General features: G+C 20.6%; 1 protein-coding gene across 1 annotated transcript; it reads right to left on the reverse strand.

Moving 5' to 3' along the window:
- Positions 1 to 9,464: 9,464 nt before the first annotated feature.
- K460DRAFT_418018 (uncharacterized protein) lies at positions 9,465 to 19,167 on the reverse strand (the record flags this gene model as incomplete). Its single annotated transcript, XM_040937918.1, has 2 exons — positions 18,672 to 19,167; positions 9,465 to 9,486 (listed from the first exon to the last, which is right to left on the reverse strand). Exons 1-2 carry the CDS (start codon positions 18,914 to 18,916, stop codon positions 9,465 to 9,467), a joined length of 267 nt encoding a protein of 88 aa, XP_040785395.1. The 5' UTR covers positions 18,917 to 19,167.
- Between the last annotated feature and the right edge of the window lie 700 nt (positions 19,168 to 19,867).

A 19,867-nucleotide genomic window follows, 5' to 3' on the forward strand; every position in this document is an offset into this window, starting at 1 on the left:
TTAAATAAAATAGTATTTTATATATTAATAGTGCAAATAGGCGTATTAAAGTATTTAAAGCAGCTTTAGCTTACATATACTTTTTAACGCATAGTATAATATAGTTTTTAATAAACTACTTAGAGTTTTATAAATAGATATTAATATTTTGTATTTTAATATAAATAGAAAGTAGCTTTTTTTAAAATATATAATATATCTAAGTTAAAGCAAGACTTTTATAGGCAGAATTACTTTAATATTAGGTAGTAGATAGTATATATAAAAAAAAAGCAAACTGCAAGTTATATATATATAAATAAATGCAATATAAACTATACTATTTTAGTACTAGCTTTAAACTAGATAGAAAAATAAAAGGGTAGTAAAAATAACTAAAAATTAGAATATATATGTATACTGTTTAACTATTTAAAGACTAGTAAAATAGCTATAGTAGTTAAAAAGAGTAGCTAAAGTGCAATACTTTTAAATAATATTTTTATTAAATTAGTCTAATATAGCGTATAGCATTATAATATGTGTAGTATTAGTTATAGCCTATTAATATAATATTAGATAGGTTTAGTAATTATTATACTTAGTAGTTTATATATATATAGTAATATTTTATAAATTTTATTCTAAAATTTTTTATAAGCGTAGAAAAGTGCGGTAGTTATTTTATATTTATAGTTTTTTACTATTTTCTGCTATTAATTACTATTAATAGAGCTATTTAGGAACTTATACTAGATTTTTTAGCTTTATTTTAATATTTTTATTAGTATTTTACTTAATAATTTTATTACTAGCTATTTTATTTTTTTATAGTTTATATTATAGTGCTGTTTTTAAGGACTGTTTGCTTAGTATACTAAACTCTAGTTTGCTTTTTATAGTATATAAAATAATACTTTTATATAAATTAGCAAGTTAGCTTATATAATACTTTTTAAATAAGAATAAGTATTATATTATTATTTATATTATATTTTTATAATAATAATTATACTTGCTTTTATATCGCGAAGACGGGACCTAATGTATTATTAATAGCTTACGTTATTAGTATTTTTTACTATATATTATATACTTTTATTTTTAGAATTACTAAGCAACAAACTTTTAACTTTTAATAATATAACTTTAACTGCTAAGGCGCGGCTTTTTTAATAGCTCTAAGTATATATCTAAATATTTAGCATAATATTAGCTTACTGCTAAGCAACTAATTAATACTAGGCTTTTAGGCAATAATAGCAACGTTAATGCAAATAATAATAATAACTTTTTTTATAATATTAACTTTAATACTTAACTGCTTTTTTACTTCTTTCCTTCGCCTGCGCAAGCTATTGTTTATAGTATATTTAAATTATTATTATTTGCTTTATTACTATATTGCTTGCTTCTGCTTATATTTGCCTACGCACTAAATTAACTATTTTAAAAAGCTATATTTTTTAGTTATTATACTGCTAGTAACTGCATTTTATAAAAAACTGTTTTTAATATTCTGCAAGTTTTGCATTACTTTTAATATTTTTTGCAAGCTACAGAAGCTTATTTTTTTAATTTTTAATAAAAGTAGTTTAGTTATAGCTAAAGTTAAGGTCTCGCATTATTATATAGTAGCTAACTATAAAAAAAATTGCGTATTGCTGCTGCCTAGTTATAACTAGCTTATTGTAAAGAAATGCTAAAAAGTTAAAATTAACTAGGTATAGTAAAAAGAGCCTACTATAAAAAAAAAGTTAACTTTAAAGTATCTGCATACTTTTTTATAGTACTAGCAGTTACTATTTACTAGTTTAAAATAGTTAAAGAAAAGTATTTTGTATTAACTAATAAAAGCTGCTTTAGTAAGTAATATAGTATATATAAATTTAATAGCGCGTTGCTAGCTAGCATGCACAAGTTTATCTATAAGCGTTATATTATTTATAGTTAATATATATATAGTAAGAAAAAGAAAACTTAAAAAGTATACTATTATAGCTTTTGCTTGCATTAGCTTTATTAACCTGCCTTTTAAAAATTAAAATAAAAACAGTTCTTAATTTATAGCATAAGCGCGTATATGTGTTTTTGCTGCTTACGCGTCTAAATTGCTCTAAAAACTCTTAAAAACTGTACTTTTAACTTTTAGCCTATATACAACTATATAATGCGCAATAATACAACTATATAGCAAATAATAACTACTTTATATATAGAAAGGCTATATAGATCTTATGCTTTAAAAATTTTACTAAATACTTAAGCTTAAAAACTTTATTAAATGCCTGCTTATTGCAAAATGCTTTTATATAGTCTTAATTTAACCTGCCTAGTATTGCCTAAACAATTTAGTTAATAGTTCTATTACTATAATTTTTAAATAATAATGTATTAGGTCTGCTAATAGCAATTATTAAAAGTTTTTTAATAATTTATTTAGCTAACCTAGTATTATGTAAACTTTACTGCCTTAATACTATATTAAAAGCTAAGTATAGCACTTAAACTGTAATTTTATACTAATTTTTCTTACTGCGTTGTATAATCTACTCTAGCATTAACTTTACTTTTTCTTAAAGCAATACTTGCTTTTATTAGCATACTAGCTTTTATAAATGCTATAAATGCTATTAAAATAAACAGTTTATTTAAGTTTTTCTATTTTAAGAGCGCTTTTCTAAGTTTTAACTTATTTATTCTTTCTTTTATAATAAAAACTTTATTATTAATATACTTTTTTTAGCGCGCTAGCTGTATACAAAGCTATACTAAAAGCTTATATAATTTTATTAGTATTTTTACTTAAGCTATTTTTAAAAGTACTAGCTTTTTAATTTTTCTAGCTTTATTTTAAATAGCCTAGCTTTAGTTGCAGTTTAGTATTATACTACTGCTAACTATATTGCACTTGCACTTAATATAGCAGGACGTAGACTTTAATTTAGTTAGTTTATTAATATTTTTAGTAAATAAATAATTATTTAATATTGCAAAATATAGCTGTATATTTTTTAATATAAACTGCTTAGACTTTTTGCTATTTTTATTTTTATATACTTATAGCCTTTAGTCTAATAAAGCTTAAGTATATTATAATCGCCTATATTTTAATATATTTAAAAATAATTATTTTATTAGCTATTTGCTTACTAAACTTGTTTTAGAATAGTATAGCCTTGCACTATTAAGTAGAATTGTATATAGTAAAAAAAAAATTAATAAGTTTATAAAAGTAAAAAAGTATTAGAATATTTTTTTAACTTTTAATATCTGCTTATGCTAGGGGTTATATATAATAAGCATTTAGTAAAGTATAAATTTAAAAAAAATATTTACTTTAGTAGTTTTAAGCGTGTTATACTTTTTAAAAATAGTAATAACTTTAATACTATTATTAGCTTTTAAAATTATATTAGCTTAATATTTTGCTATAGCTAGGCCTGCAATTATTTTTTTATACTAGCGTTAGGCTAGAAAGACTATTATAATATTTTTATATACTTTATTTACTAATTTATATTTAATAATATTATTAAAGTCTGCTTTATTAACTAGCTTATACTATTTAGATATTCTATTAATATTTTTTAGTTTAACTTAGAATAAAGAAATAAAAAATAAAATTTTAAATAAGCCTTTTTTTTTAAAGTACTAAATAAGGCCTAGGCTTTTTATTAGTACTTATAGTTATGCTCTTAAAGCTTTTTATATAATATACTTATAATTATATTTTTAAGCTTATAGTTATAGGATTTGCCGGAAATTATACTACTCTAAACTATAATATAGCTAGAAATCTAGAGTTATAAGCACTTAACTATACTAGCACTTTTTTTATTTACTATATAATAATTTTTAATAGTTATTTTATAATACTTCTTTAAGATGCGTTGCAGATGTGTAGTAAAGTTATATATAATAATAAACTATTCTATAAATAAAGTAGAATAGTCTTCTATTATATTCTTATAAACTATTAGTATATTATTATTTTTAATTATTTATAATACTATTTTAGGCTTTTTTTTGTAGCTAAACATGTATTTATAGGTAGTAATAGTTTTATTATAATTTATAATAAATATATTAGCGTAGGAATTAATTTTTATTTTTACTTTTTTATTTTTTATTAATAGCTTTATACTATTTAGTAGTTTATTATTTGTAAAACCTTAAGCATAGTTAAAAAAAATTAGCTAAGTTATATTATTTTAACTTAAAAATAGCTATTACTATAGTATTATTATTTTATATATTTAGTATATAGTTTTATTTGCTAACTAGTATTAGACATATACACAGCTTTTCTAGTATAAATAAAATTTTTTTACACGTATATTAGATAGTCTTTTTATTAGCTATTAAGTACTATTTACTACTTTTATATATAGTTTAGTATTAATTTATATTTTTAGTTGCTTAAGTATTTATTACTTTTAATTAATTAAGCTAGTAAATGCACTTTACTAAAAGCTTAAGTAGTATAGCCTTTATTTTTCTTATACTTATTATATTTTTAAATATATAATTTTTATTTTTTAACTATACTTTTTTATATAAAAAATAGACTTTATTTAGTTAGTAAAGTATAAATATAATATAAAAGTTTTAAACTATTAATAAAGTAATTAATTTGCTTTTTAAAGCTTTTTAATGCAAATGCTAAATAATTTAGCTACTTTTTTTTATTTTTTAATAGTATAGTATTTTCTTTTTAGCCTTATTTGCATTGTTAAGGCACTTAAATCCTTAAGCTATATATTAGTATTATAAATTATAGTTAATAGTTTTTTACTGTATATTTACTTAGCGCTTATTAGGGCTTAAAAGTATTATTAATTTTTTTTTACACACTACTATGCTATTATAATATTATTATTTTTTTTATTGCTGTTGTTAGTATTAATAATATTATTATTTATAGAATTTTTATTATTTAAGCTTTTATTTTTATTATTGCTTTTAGCTTTTTTTGCTTTTTTAACTTCTTTTTTTTCTTCTATTCTATTTTTTTATTATTTTTCCCTTTTTTTTATTTTTTTTCTACTTTATTTATTATTTTAGCAGTATTTTTTTTTTATTATTTTCTTGTATAGTTTAGCAGTTATACTAAAATTAGTATTATTTTTAAAATTAAAACTAGAAATAATTAGTTTTTTTTTTTTATAAAGTAAAAATTTAAGTAAAATAAAATTAAGCGCAGAAGATTAGAAGCAAACTATAGTTTATAATTAGCTATTAATATAATTATACTTAAGTATATTATATTACCTATTAGCTCTAAATTTGCTAGCGCTAGGTTATAGCATTTAATAGCAATGCCTAGGTATTTTTCTACTTTAATATAAAAACTAGCAGTAGCTACTAAACTATTATTATATATAATTAAACGTAATGCTAGCATATTAAATATTTTTAGCTTACTAAAAATATACTATTTTTTAAACTTTTTTTATAGTAGGTTAGCAACAAGTGCGTTAAACTTAAAATACTATAGCCTAATATTAAAATTATTTTTTTTAAGCTAATCCTAGCAGGCAGCTAATATTAACTTAAATAATAGGAAGTTTTAGGCAACTTTGTAGTTTATGTTATCTATAATAAAAATATTTATATTATTAAGTATTATTTTAATATTTAGCATAATAAGGCTTATTTGCTTAGTTATTAATACTATAAATATATTTAAAGTAATTAAAAATAACTGCTTGCGTTCTATTTTATTTAGTATAAGTATTAGCATTTTATTGCGTACTTTACTTTTTATATTTTTATATTTTTTTATTTTAAAAAGTATTAAATTTTATATAGTGCTAGCTGCAGCTTTGTAGAACTCTGCAAAAATATTTATATTATATAGTTAAAAATAAATTATAATTTATAGCAACTTTATTAATTTTAGTATATGCAGTAATTATAGCTTATTAAAATAATTACTAGTATTTTTAATTTTTTTGTATAGATTTTAACGCTTAAAGAAGTTAATAAAGCTATTAATAAGTATAATAAATTAAGTAAAGTAAAGCTATAGCCTATATTATAGTTACTTAAGATATATTATTTAAACTAGATATTTTTATATAGGCTTTATACTATTGCGTGCTTTAAAATAGACTTTAGTAGTTTTTATTTTTATAATTTTAATATACTTTAATTATATTAAAAGCTATATATTATAGTAAATAGCGTTTATAAGTAGTACGCGCAAAGTAGTATAATTACTAAAAATATATATTAAAAAATAAACGCGAGCTGCTAGCATGTATATATAAATTATATTATATTTTTATAAAGCGCTATACTTACTATATAATAAATAAAAGACTATGTGTGCTTGCATTACTAAGTAAGTACTTATAAAAATAGCGCAAAGAAATTAAGTAATTAGCAAAGTATAATAGAAATATTAATTACTTTAAGTATATAAAGCATTAAATAGCAAAAGTACTTTATATAAAAATATTTTAGTATATAAGTAGAAGTAAACTTATATTAAATATATTACGCGAAGAAGAGGTAAAAAAAGAAAAATTAATTATATTTAAATTTTAGTAATTATAAACTAATATTATATTGCAGACGCAACGCATACAGCTAGACTTAATAGTATAAAAAAAAATATAGTTGTTTATTTGTATTTAAATAAATACTATTAGCTTTAATTAAGAATAGTGTAAAACTATTTTTGTTTATTTATAATATATATATACTACTAAGTATATTAGCTATTTACTTAAGCATATAATATAAAGTTGCCTATATATATTTAGTATTTAAATAAAATAAGTACTATATATGCATTATTTAGTATTAGTTTATTTTTTAAAAGTATAAAAAGTTGTAAATATAGTCTAGTCTATATATATAAGTATATATGTATATATTTTTAGTTATAATAGCTAAAATTATAAAAATAAAATAAAAATAATAATGCAAGGCAGGTCTGCTAGTAAAGCTAGATATATACTATTTTTTATTTTTTATAATTAGTTATAAAAAAAGCTAAAAAAGCTGCTAGCGCATAGTAAGTCTACTAGAAAAGCTAAAAGTATACTATCTTTTATTTTTTATAGTTAGTTTAATTAATTTAGTAATAATAAGAAAAAAAAATATTAGTTAAAAGCATACTTCTGCAATTTAAAATAGTTATATAATAAAACTTAATTAAAGCCTAAAGTATTTAAATTACTATTAAATTTTCTAAAATTATGTAAGCTTATAAAAGACACTTACGCTATAATTAAAAAAAAACTACTTATATTTTTATATATTTGCGCGCAAAGTATATTATATTAAAATACTATATATTATACTAAGCACTTCTTTAAGACTATATTATAGTAAGCAGTAAGTATTTTTTACAATTATATAAGTAATTACTTATAATTGCTAGCTATTTTTATAAAATTTTTAGAAGTTTAATAAAGCTTTATTTAGTAATTGTTTAACTAGCTTTATTAGAAGTTTTTAATTAAATTTATAATAATTTAAAGTGCTAGCCGGCTTTTAAGGACTATATTAAAGCCTTTAATAGCTTTTATTTTAAGCTTTATATACTAGCTAATTAATAATGCTGCTTTTAGAACTAGTATAGCTATTTTAGCTAAAATATTTTTGCAGTTATTAACTTTAATATAAATTTTATATATATATTACTAAGCTAAAAGGGCTTTATTTATAATAGTAGAATATTTATAAACGCAGTAAATTAAGGCTTTAAAGCGCTAATAGGTAGATATTATTTAGCAGATATAAGCTATTTAAATAGCAATATATTACTCTGCCTATATAGAGGCGTATAATATTATTTATAAAAAATTAGTTAAGCTGCCTAAATATTTAAAAATAAGAAAAAGCTATTTAATTACTATTATTTAAGCTTCTATAATATAGTTAAGCGGACATTAGAGTTTTTAAATAATACTAAAAAAATTTTAATTAGCTATATAAGTTCTTAATTTAAACGCAGGTAAAGCTTATATATATTCTTATTATAGTTTATAATTATATAAACTGTTATTACTACATAGACAAAGACTTTAATAAGCTTAATCTATAGTATTTTTACTAATTACTTTTTTAATTATAAAAGCGTTGCTATTTATTATAAATATATTATTAAATAACTAGCAAAGCTTATTTTTATACTTAATTAGCTAGTGCTTAAATTTTTAAGCATTTTTATAAGTTTTAAAGTATATTTCTAGTGCGGCCAGATTGCCTATAATAATACTATTAGTAGTAATACTAAAACTAAAAAAGTTATTAAGCTTAATTTAAATTTTTTAGTTTTTTTTAAAGCTAATAAAATAGTATTTTAAAACTAAGTACTAAATAAGCTTTAAAGTGTCCCTAGAGCGTGCAAGTAATAGTAAAATTAGAATATTACTAAATATAGTATAAACTATTAAATAGTAATTATATTAATATATAGCTAGGGGAGCTGCGCGTTTAGCTATTAATATATAAATTTAGTATTATTTTTTTTATAGAATATAAACTATTACTATATAATATATAGTACCTATACAAAAACCTATACTAGTTTTACTAAATATATATTATATTATATTTGCAAAAATAAAATATAATATTTATTAACTAATATAATTAATAACGCAGACTTAGACGCACTATATTTTAATAATATATACTTTTTTAATAATAGTATTTTAATACTTAATAAGTGTGTAAGTATTATGCTAGACTATTTTATACTATATAATAAATGCAGTACTAGTAAACTAGAATTTAATAATAGCCTAATACTAATTAAATATATAAGTTTTCTATTTATATTTATATAGTTATAAAATTAAATATTTAAATATTTTTGTAAGCAAGCGGCTAAAAAGCTTTTATTAAATATACTATAAATATAGCCTAAGTATGCGCATGCCGCAATATACTATATATAGCTAACTAGTATAAAATAATAGTATATAGTAATTTTAGCAGTAAATTTAATTATGTATTTGTATTATAGCTTTAACGCATTTAATATACTAAAAAAAATATATAGCATTTATTTAATAATTTATATATAAGTAACTTGTATAAAAAGTTGCGCTTTTAGTCTAAATATTAATAGCAAAATACTATATTTAGTATAAGTTCTAGTTTTAAAGAAAATATATAAATATATAAAAATTTTACTAAAATTTTTATTTTATTAATTCTATAACTAAATATATATATCCTAATCTACTAAAATATTATACCTTTAATATTATTTTTAATTAGCTACTTTTTATTTTAATATAATATAGTATATGTATTTTGTTAAACTTTTAATAGTAAAGTAAATAATAAAAATTAAGTATACTATAAGCTGTATTTAGTAGACTAGTAGTAGAATATACAAGTAAAATTGCTACTTAGTACTACTATTATACTAGTTATTTTAGCAGTAGATAAAACCTAACTATTTATATATTAAGGCAATATATTAGTATAGCTTATATATTTTATAATTAGGAATTTTAGTTGTAAGGCGCAGAGGCGCTAGAGTACTTTTAGTATAGTACTAGCTAAGTTTATACTTTTAATAGATAATAATAGTATAAATATAAAAAATTAAGTATATTATTATTATATAAGTAAAATACTAGCTTATAAGTACTATACTGTATTAAACTATTACTAATTATAGCTAATAGTTAACTATAGCGCTTAAGCGTTTTGCTATTATAAAAATACAACTTTAATATACTAATAATAAAATATAGTACTATTATTTAGTACTTTGTGCTATACTTATAGACTATAAAAAGCAGGTTCTATTAACTAGCGTAAAAAAAAGTTGCTACTGTATAAAATGTACTATTCTACTTAATAATTAGGAAAACTTGTTAGAATTTTACTTATAGTAAACTAAATAGTATACCTGTATATAATAAGCTAAAAATATAAATAAAAACTATAATAATTAAGTGCATTATATTAATTACTTTAAATAGAAATATTTTTATTTTAATATATATTAATTTTTACTTACTAATACTTTATACTTATTATTTAAAAATTTAGTTATAAGTATAATTAAATAGTTGCGCAAGTTACTTAATAATATTTATTTTAATTATTAAAAAACTAGAAATAGTGCAAAAGTTACTATTAACTTTAATATAAGTATAAAGCAGTTAAATAAGTAATTTTATTAAATTAAATATAGTAATAGGCTTAAATAATTTAATAGTTAGTAACTATTTACTAATATAGTATAGTAAACTAGAAATAAATAAAAAGACTTAGTGTAATAGCTTATACTTATAGTAGTATTACTTTTAATATATAAAGCTTTATATGCGCTATATTTTATTTGCGCTATATATAACTTTATTACTTTTATATAGTATAAAAGCTATAATACTAATATAATAAAGTATATTAATTTTTTAATTATTTAGTTAAATATATTTAAAAAAAAGTTTTGCTTTTACTGCGTAAGCAAGCATAATAGTAAGCTATATTTTAACTACTTAAAATAGTATGCTTTAATATATATACTTAATAATATTTAGGAATTTAGCGCTTTAAATAAAACTTGTATAAGTACTAATAGTAAAGCCTACTATATAAATATAGTTAAATAGTTTTACTATATAATAAATAAGAAAGACTTTTTAATTTAGATTTGCCTATATAATTTTAGAAAGCTAGTAGTATTAGCAGCAGAATATAAAATAGCAGATAATTTAAGTAAACTATTAATAATAGTTAACTATAGGGAAAAGATATATTTAATACATCTATCCTTCTTATTATTATACTAAAAATTAAGCTAATTAATATATAGGTTTTAACTAAACACAACTGTACTACTATTAAAGGAAGTTGCAATATAATTTGCTATAGTAAATTTTATAAACGCAGCTACTATATTTATTTATTAAAGCTAGTATAAGCTTTTAAAACTGTCTAGCATTTTTTAAAATAAAAATTATTAAAAATCTAACTTATTATAAGTAAATTACTTTAAAGTAAAAATTTATTTTTCTATTTACTATTAGATAAATAATAGCAAAATTTATAACAACTTAGACTATTGTAAAGAAGATATAATATAGTATATTTTAAATTAGAATAAGCAGAATATATAGCAAAAAATTTTTATTTAAATTTAAAAATTTAAATTTAGCAATTATTAATAATAAACTAGAATAATAACTAATAGTTGCGTTATAGCGCAGCTTTACTTATTTATAATTTTTATTAATATAAACTATAGCAATTATAATAGAATAAATTTAAAATATATAAAAGTATTTGCAGAAGCACTTTAGTTTAATTTAAATAAAAATATTAATAAAATATTAAGTATACTAAGTATACAACGCTAGTAAGCTAAAAACGCAGCTACTTATTATATGCTATAAGTATTTAAGTTTTATAATTTATTTATTATTATTTACTTAGTATACTTAGTATTAAAGCATATTATTACGCCTTTAGATAGAAACTTATATTTATACTATATTAATAACTATATTAACTAGGATAAGTATAATAAACTATACTTATCTATATTTAATATTAAATAGACAAAAATTATTTAGGGATATAATATAAAGTAGTAAAAGACTAAATAGATATATATAATTTTATATTAATAGAATAAGTTAACTTAATTTATAAGCTTAAGTTTTAATACTTTATACTAGTTAGTTTTAAGTATTTAATTATAAACAAATAGTGGCAGTAGAAACGCAACTATAGAAGACTATACTATACTATTTTAAACTATTTTTTTTAATTTTATATAATTAAAAATATTTTTTTAAATATTAAGCTTATTTATAGTATAGCTTTTAAGCTTAAGCTTAGTATTTTTTTTAAATTTAAGCTTAGAAAAGATACTAAAGCGCGCTTTGTACATTTATTTTTTTTATAATAAAAAAAAATAAAAATATTTATAGTATTATGCTTATAAAATACATATATAAAAAGTAGTATAAATAGTAAGCTAAAAAGGTACTTGTTAACTTAGCTTATTATATAATACTTTATATTTATTTTAGTAGTAGTAATACTAATATTATTAGTATAATTTTTGTTATTTAAGTTTTTATCTGCATAGTAGTAGAAATAGTAGTAGCAGTATAGTTTATTAAATATTATTTTTAGTTTTTTTGCGTCTAGGGATTAGAGCAAAAAAACTAAAAGTAATATTTAATAAAAATAAAACTAATATATACATAAATAGTAGCATATAAATAGCTAGTAATAAATAAGTAATTAGTAAGCAGGCGTTACGCAATACTTTATACTTATTTTAGTAGTAAAATAAAGTATTTAAAAATAGTTAAGTTTTTGTTTATATAGTAGTAGAAATAGTAGTAGTAGTATAATTTATTAAATATTGCTTTTAGTTTTTTTGCGTCTAAGGATTAGAGCAAAAAAACTAAAAGCAATATTTAATAAAAATAAAATTAATATATATATAAATAGTAGCATATAAATAGCTAGTAATAAGTAAGTAGTTAGTAGGCAGGCGTTATACAACACTTTATACTTGTTTTAGTAGTAAAAAAAAGCGTCTAAAAATAGTTAAGTTTTTAGCTATTTTAAGAAGATTTCTATTATTACAACTAGCAGTTTTAGTATTAGAGTGCTAGCTTTTAAAGTTAAATAAATAAAATTTAAGCTTAGAAAAAATACTAAAGTATACTTTAGTATTTTCCCTAAGCTTAAGCTTAGTATTATAGGCGTTTTTGTTATTATTAAAAATCTAGTATATATTCTAAAAAATGTAGTTAATATTAGAATAAATATAAATTAAAATAGCGTTTTATAAGTTTTTGCGCGCGCTATTATATTATAGTTTTAATAGTATTAGTAATTAGTTATTATTAATAAAAAAGTATATATACTATTTCTATATATAGTAATAAGACAAGTAGTGTATTATCTAGAGCAACTATTTAAATAAGTAATAAAAAAAAGTACTTTATAAGTATTTTTCTTACTTATAAATTAAGTAGATTTAAGCTTAATAAAGAACTTTATTAGCTATTAAGTAGTATTATAAATATAGTTAAAGTTCTGTATTCTTGCAGTTATTAAAAAATTAAATTAAGTAAAAAATACTTTTGCACTTTTGTAGTAGCTTTATAAAAAAATAATATATTAATAAAAGCTTAATACGCTAGACTGCATTAAACCTTAATATATTAAAAATCTAAAGCAGTTTATTATTTAATAGCTTAAACTATAGACTTTAAAAAAAAGTTATTTTATTTTTTAAATTTAAAAAATATTTCTTTATAATAGCGCAAGTATAGATAGAAGGTTATATAGTTTTAGCAAATAATATTTTATTTTTATAGCTATCTACTTTTAAAAAGTAAAAGAGGCTAGTATTTTAGTAATTAAATAGTAATTTAAGCTTTTATAGCTTTTTTTATAATTATATATTTTTAACTCTTTACTAATACTTTACAACTAGCTATAGCTAATTACTGCAGTTACTAGTACTGGCTACGCAAGTTTTTAAAATAAGTATTTTTTTTAAATTTACTATTATAATAACTAGCTTTCTGCCCTATAAACTTTTTTAAATTAAAAAATAAACTATAGCTAATAGTGCTTTATAGTCTGCTAGCATTAAAGATAGTATTAGGCTAAATTATAAAATATATTATAAAATACTAGTATAGAATGCAAAATATATACCTAAAGTACTAGAGCTATATATTTATTATATAATTATATATATAGGCGCAGTACTATTATTTGCGTTTTTTTAAACTACTAATATTTTATACTACTATATTGCTATTATATTAATTATACGCAAATAGGGCTAAGAGTATACTTAACTTTTTTAGTATAACTAGCTATTATTTACACTGCTATATTTATAAATAATACTTTAATACTAGGGATTATTTGCAAATAGTAATATTTTAGCCTTTTTACCTTGCTAAATAATATTTAAGCCTGTACTATAGTATAAAAATGCAGGAATATAGTATACTTAATAATAAACTAATTCTGCAAAAAACTGCGCATTATAAAATAAAAATATAATATATTATATACTTAAATTAAATAAAGCATAAAGTTGCAAGGGATACTATACTAGTTATTTTAAATAAAATTTGCAAAAAAATAAATATAATAAATAACAAGTATTATAATATTAGATTATAACTTAATTTTTAATTAAATGCCTGTTTATAAGCAGCTTTATATAATTACTTAAATTATTATTTGCTATAATTATAATACTACGCAATATATTTATATTTAAAAAATATAGAATTTATATATACTACTTAATATTAAATACTCTACTATATTATATATAAACTACAGTAGACCTATAGTGCTAAAGTATAGAAAATTATTAAGCAGCGCTAATAATATATATAAATTATCTATTATAATACTTTATATAATAAACAATTCTAATTAAATATTTATATAAATAAAACAGCTACTGCAACCTAGCTTTAAAAAAAATATACTAGATATTAATAAACTAAGCTTTGTCTTGTTTTTAAAAATATTAAAAAAAAAAGTTAGCTTTTAAAAAAATAATAATAGTATATATTACTATATAAAAAATAAAGATAATTAAGGACAGATACAAATATTAACTAAGTTTTAGTAGTATAGTGCACTAGAAGATATAGTTAATTTAAAAAAAAATAGATTAAGCTTTATAATTAAATTTTTAGTATAAATTTAAATACTATATATTTAACTACCTATTTATTTTGTAGTTACCCTTTTTACTATATATACTAACTTAGTTTATAATGTTTTTATATTATACTTTATATAATACTATATATAATTTATTTATTTTTATATATATTTTATAAACTTAATAAATTATTACAAATAAGTGCTAGTGCCTTAGAGTAATTAAGTTTATAGAAATAACTTATATTATTATAATATTAATGCTAATAGTAAATAACTATTAATATTAATAGTAGACTATAAACTACTGTTTTTCTACTAATAAATCTGCAGTATTTATTAGCTTTACTTATTATATTTAATAAAAAATGCATATACTTTAGCTTTTACTTTTACTAGCTATTTTTTTAAAAATTATTACTTTTTTTTTTTTTTAAAGTTCTGCTAATGCTAAAAAGTTTATTTTATTATTATAGTTTTATAGTTTATGCTTCCTATACTATTATACTTAACTACTATAAAAATAGAAACTAGAACTTATTTATTATTACGCAATAAAAATATTATAATAGAAAAAAAATAAGCTATTAGTAAATTTAAGAATAGTAAAGTTAGTTCTAGTTATAGTATCTAGTAGCTAGAATACTAAGTAATTATAAAAAATAAAATATATTCTAGCGCTATTTTAAGCATATAGTAATAGTTTAAATAAGAATATTAAAAAATTATTAAATATTATTATAATACTATTAGCTTTATAGCGCACTTAAAAGGCTGCTTTAAGTAGCTAAATATTAACTAGTTTATAGTTATTAACTTTAAATAACTATATATTTATACCTGCAACTAGCTATAACTGCAATAGAGTAAAGCTAGTTAATAAATATAAAATATTTAATATTGCTGCGTAAAAAGATATATTTATACTAGCTTTTTTATAGCAATATTAATATATATTAAGTACTTATAATATAATTATAAAAAAAAGTATAATTAATTTTATTATATAGTAAAAATAGTAGCCTAGCTTTTGCCGCAGATATAACCGCACTTATTTAATTTTTTTTAAAATATACTATAGAAAGATATAAAGCGCTAAGCTAAAATTAAAATATTAGTAAAATATAAAAGTACTTTTACTAAAGCTAAAATTATTTTAGTAATTTAAATTATAATAAATAATAGTATAAGTGCAAATAAAGCATATATTACTTTATAAATAAACTTTTACTGCAATTAGTTTATACAAGTTATACTTAATATATAAATAATAGCAAAAAAAATAATATTGCTATAAGTTTAAAAAATAGTTTTTTTATAGCTATACTTTAGTACTACTTAATAAGTAAGTACTATAGTTTATTATAGTAAAATAGTAGTTAATTATACTTTATTATAAATATTAAATATAATTAATAACTTAAGGACGCACGTAATGCAATAAATTAAAAATAAAGTTAAAAGTATATATATAATACTATACTTAGAATAACGCAGCATAATAATTAGTTAGCTTTTAAATAATTTTACTTACCTGCTAAAGAATTTAAAAAATATAAGTATATTTTTTAAATATATAAAGTAAAAATAATAAATTTATAGCTTAATTTACTATAGTTTATATACTCTAGTATTATTATTACGCTTGCTAAAGCTTTTTATATAAATAAAAAATAAAAACTTACTATTATAAGTTAGTTAAAAAACTACTTTTAAATACTAAGCGCAAATACTATAGCACTAGTAAGTATAATAATATACTACGCTATTAATAAGTATGCTAAAGCTAGTACTAAAAAAACTATACTATTTTATAATTATATAATAGAAAGTAAGTATACACAGAATAGTATATAGTATATAATTAATAAAATATAGTAAATTATAATACTATTTACTAGAAATAGAACTAGCTAAGTTTTTTAAAGTAGCTTATTATATAGAAAGCACTATGCAAAGAAATTGCTATATATATAAATAATAATAATAATAATAAACTTGCTATAGCTATTAAAAATAATTAATATAATAATAATATTAATAATATTATTACTATATATAATCTAGAAAAAGGGGAGTATTATATACAGTTAGCTTAATAATATAAAAAAAAGCAGCAACTTTATTCTAATTAAATTAAAATATATTATATAAAAAATATAAAAGTATAGTACTATATACGCAACTACTATTAATAATACTAACTAAATTTATTTATATAAATATATATTTAAGTACGCCTTTTATTTAATAATATAATTAAAATTAATTTTAATTATAATATAAGCGCTGCAAGCTTTGTACAAATATATAAAGTAAATAATAATATTTAAGCTTAGTTTTAAAATAGTAATAGTAAATAAAATATTATTATAAATATAAATTAGTATGCTTTTACTAAACTAGCTTAAAAAAAGTACTATACTAAATTATATATAATAATTATTATGCTTATTTCTATAAATGAAAGTAAAAACTAACTAAGTATTAAAAATAGGCTAATATATATAAAGCGCAGGTAAATAAGCATGCAACTAAAAATAGCTTTATATAAATATATAATAGTTTGCTTTAGTAGTAATTTAATAATATAATTATTAATATATTTTATTAATTATGCTATAATTGCAGCTAGTGTATATAGTATAAAATTATAAAAAATAATAAAATAAAGCAAAACTTTAGATTTTACTTAAAAGTTTATAATAAAGATTTAAACTTAATAAAATATATACTACTATAAAAGCTATTAAGCAGGACTTGCATATATAATTTTTACTTAATATATAGTATAGTTAGGCGCTATAAGCAAGCTTACCTATTTTTATAATTTTATTAAAGCAGGTAATATTATTAAAGCAGGCAATACTAGTAATATAAGTAATACTAGTAATATAAGCAATATAAGTAGTATAAGCAAACTATATAAAATAATTAAGTAATGCTAGCTAGGGTACGTAATAGCAGGCTAAAACTAAAAAGTAAATATAAAGTAAATATAGCAAATATTTTAGTTGTATAGATTGCTAGCTACTAGGGCCTACTTAGCCTACTATACCTAAGTTGAATTTTCCTAACAGCTAGTAGTATAGTAGTATAGAAAAATTAAGTAGTACTTAGTGCTACAGGCCTAGTATTATATAGTATATTAATACTATTATTATTAAAGTAGCTAAGCTTATTATAAAGTAATTATAAAAATAATAGTAGTAAATTATAAGTTATTAATTGCTTATTATAGGGAGTTTAGAATATAAAGCGTTTAGTATTGCAGAATTTAGCAGTATAAAAAATTTTAGCACTATAGTTTTTGCTGCTAAATATAATTTATTTTATATTAGCTTAAGTATTAATATCTTACTTTATAAAGTTATAGTAATTGCAGTAATTGTAGTATTATAGTATTATAGTATTTGCAGTGCTAGTATTTATAGTATTTATAATTATAGTAGTTTATGCATTTGCTATAGCAGCCTAAAGCAGCTAAAAAGCTAAAGCTTAGTTAGTTATTAATAATAAAATTAATATGTAATAGTTTAATAGGGTCCCTGTCTAGAGAATTACTATTTTTAAAAAATTTAATATAAGTATTTTTTATAAATAACTTTTAAGTAAGTTTATAATAAATACAATATAAATAGTTTTAATAATATTTTTAAATTAGTAAGCTATTTTTAACAAAATTAAACATATTAAAGCTAGTATAGAAACTATTAATTATAATTATTTTTATAAAAAAAAGCTTAAGCTTTACTTTATTTAATTCTATTATTACCTGAAAATTCTTTAAAAAGTAGAAGACATATTTAAAATTAGCCTGCAGTAATAAACTATAAAAATAATAATAATAAAAATTAAAGCAATTAGTTAGTTCTTCTATTATATAATAACGTGAATAGTACAATAACAGCATTGTCCAAAGACTCACTCGGTACGTACGCCTCCTCCTGCAGAACTGGCGAGGGTTGCTAAACAGCTCACACGAGCACTTGTGCAAGCATTGGGCAGGCTCGTCGCTACACGCCGCCATGCAATACATCCTGGGGCCTTCGCAGTTCGTCGCGCAGTCGAGTTGAGGAACCGGATCAGCAGCCCTAGCGATCTGGACGATGTCCTTCACGCGAGCATCATCACCGAGATCAGCGACGTGAACCTCAGGAGCGCCGGCTTCGATCTTGTTATCGCGAACATGGGAAGGTGAGGCACCAGCTGGGAGATTAGCGGCGGAGCTGGCGACTGCAAGCAAGCCGGCAGCTGTGAAGAGGAGGACTTGGAGCCTCATGTTGGAGATGGCAATGGATACCAGTGGCTTGTGTTTATTATTGACAGTTTGAGTTGTGGAGAGAAATTGAAGGAGAAGAGTAGTGTGTAGCGGGGTCAAAGGGGGGTACTTATATATTAGAGTTGAGAGACCGTGTGTTTGTACTAGGTCAGTGCATCCACGGTGAGTCAAGAGCAGCCGATTTGGTGAGAGGATCTAGTTCGTGAACATTGAAGGTAGGCGAAGGGGAAGGCAGCGAAGATTTTGTGAGGCTGGATAGTTATGGTAGAAATATGTTCAGGTGCAGCGTGCGGAGCTCGGAAAGGAAAACAGTCAAGAAGATCCATCTAGGGTCCCAAATCTATTAGTGGTCTATGGACCCGACAATTGTTATAATGGGCAAGCACGCAGTGTGGTTGCAATTATACGCGGACCAATATTCAGATTCAGAAGCACGAGTAAGCCACAGTCTATAATTCGAGGACACTCGATATGGCTATATTATAGTAGAAGCTTGCCTAGAGAGGACAGTGCTTTCTCTTACAACCTATGGACAGACGTTAAAGGAGGCACAATACGTGATTTCAGATAACTAAATTTTATTTCAAACACCGTAGACAAATTTAGCAAGCGTAACTGCATGCATCTAAGCACTAGTGGTCGGTAGGAGAGATACAATTTACATGTATGAGAAGCGCGCAAAATATCCCTGAAGCATTTGTGGAAATCGACGCTCGACGAACAGTTTCGGATGCGATAAGCGGTAATCTAGTTCCGTTCACTTCTAGATATGGAGTGAATTGCAGTGCACGGATTCTCGCTTTTCATATCCGAAACAATACTGACTTTTAGCGTTCGTAATTGCGAAAGTGCTCCCAGACGCGCCAGATTCCATGCAGTCGGATCCGCTTTTGAATCTGATCTCTAGTTTGGAATACTTGAAGCAATTGAAAGATTCTGAGCCACTAGAAA

This window comes from Cucurbitaria berberidis (genome assembly GCF_010015615.1).
Source record: "Cucurbitaria berberidis CBS 394.84 unplaced genomic scaffold K460scaffold_4, whole genome shotgun sequence".
NCBI lineage: Eukaryota > Fungi > Ascomycota > Dothideomycetes > Pleosporales > Cucurbitariaceae > Cucurbitaria > Cucurbitaria berberidis.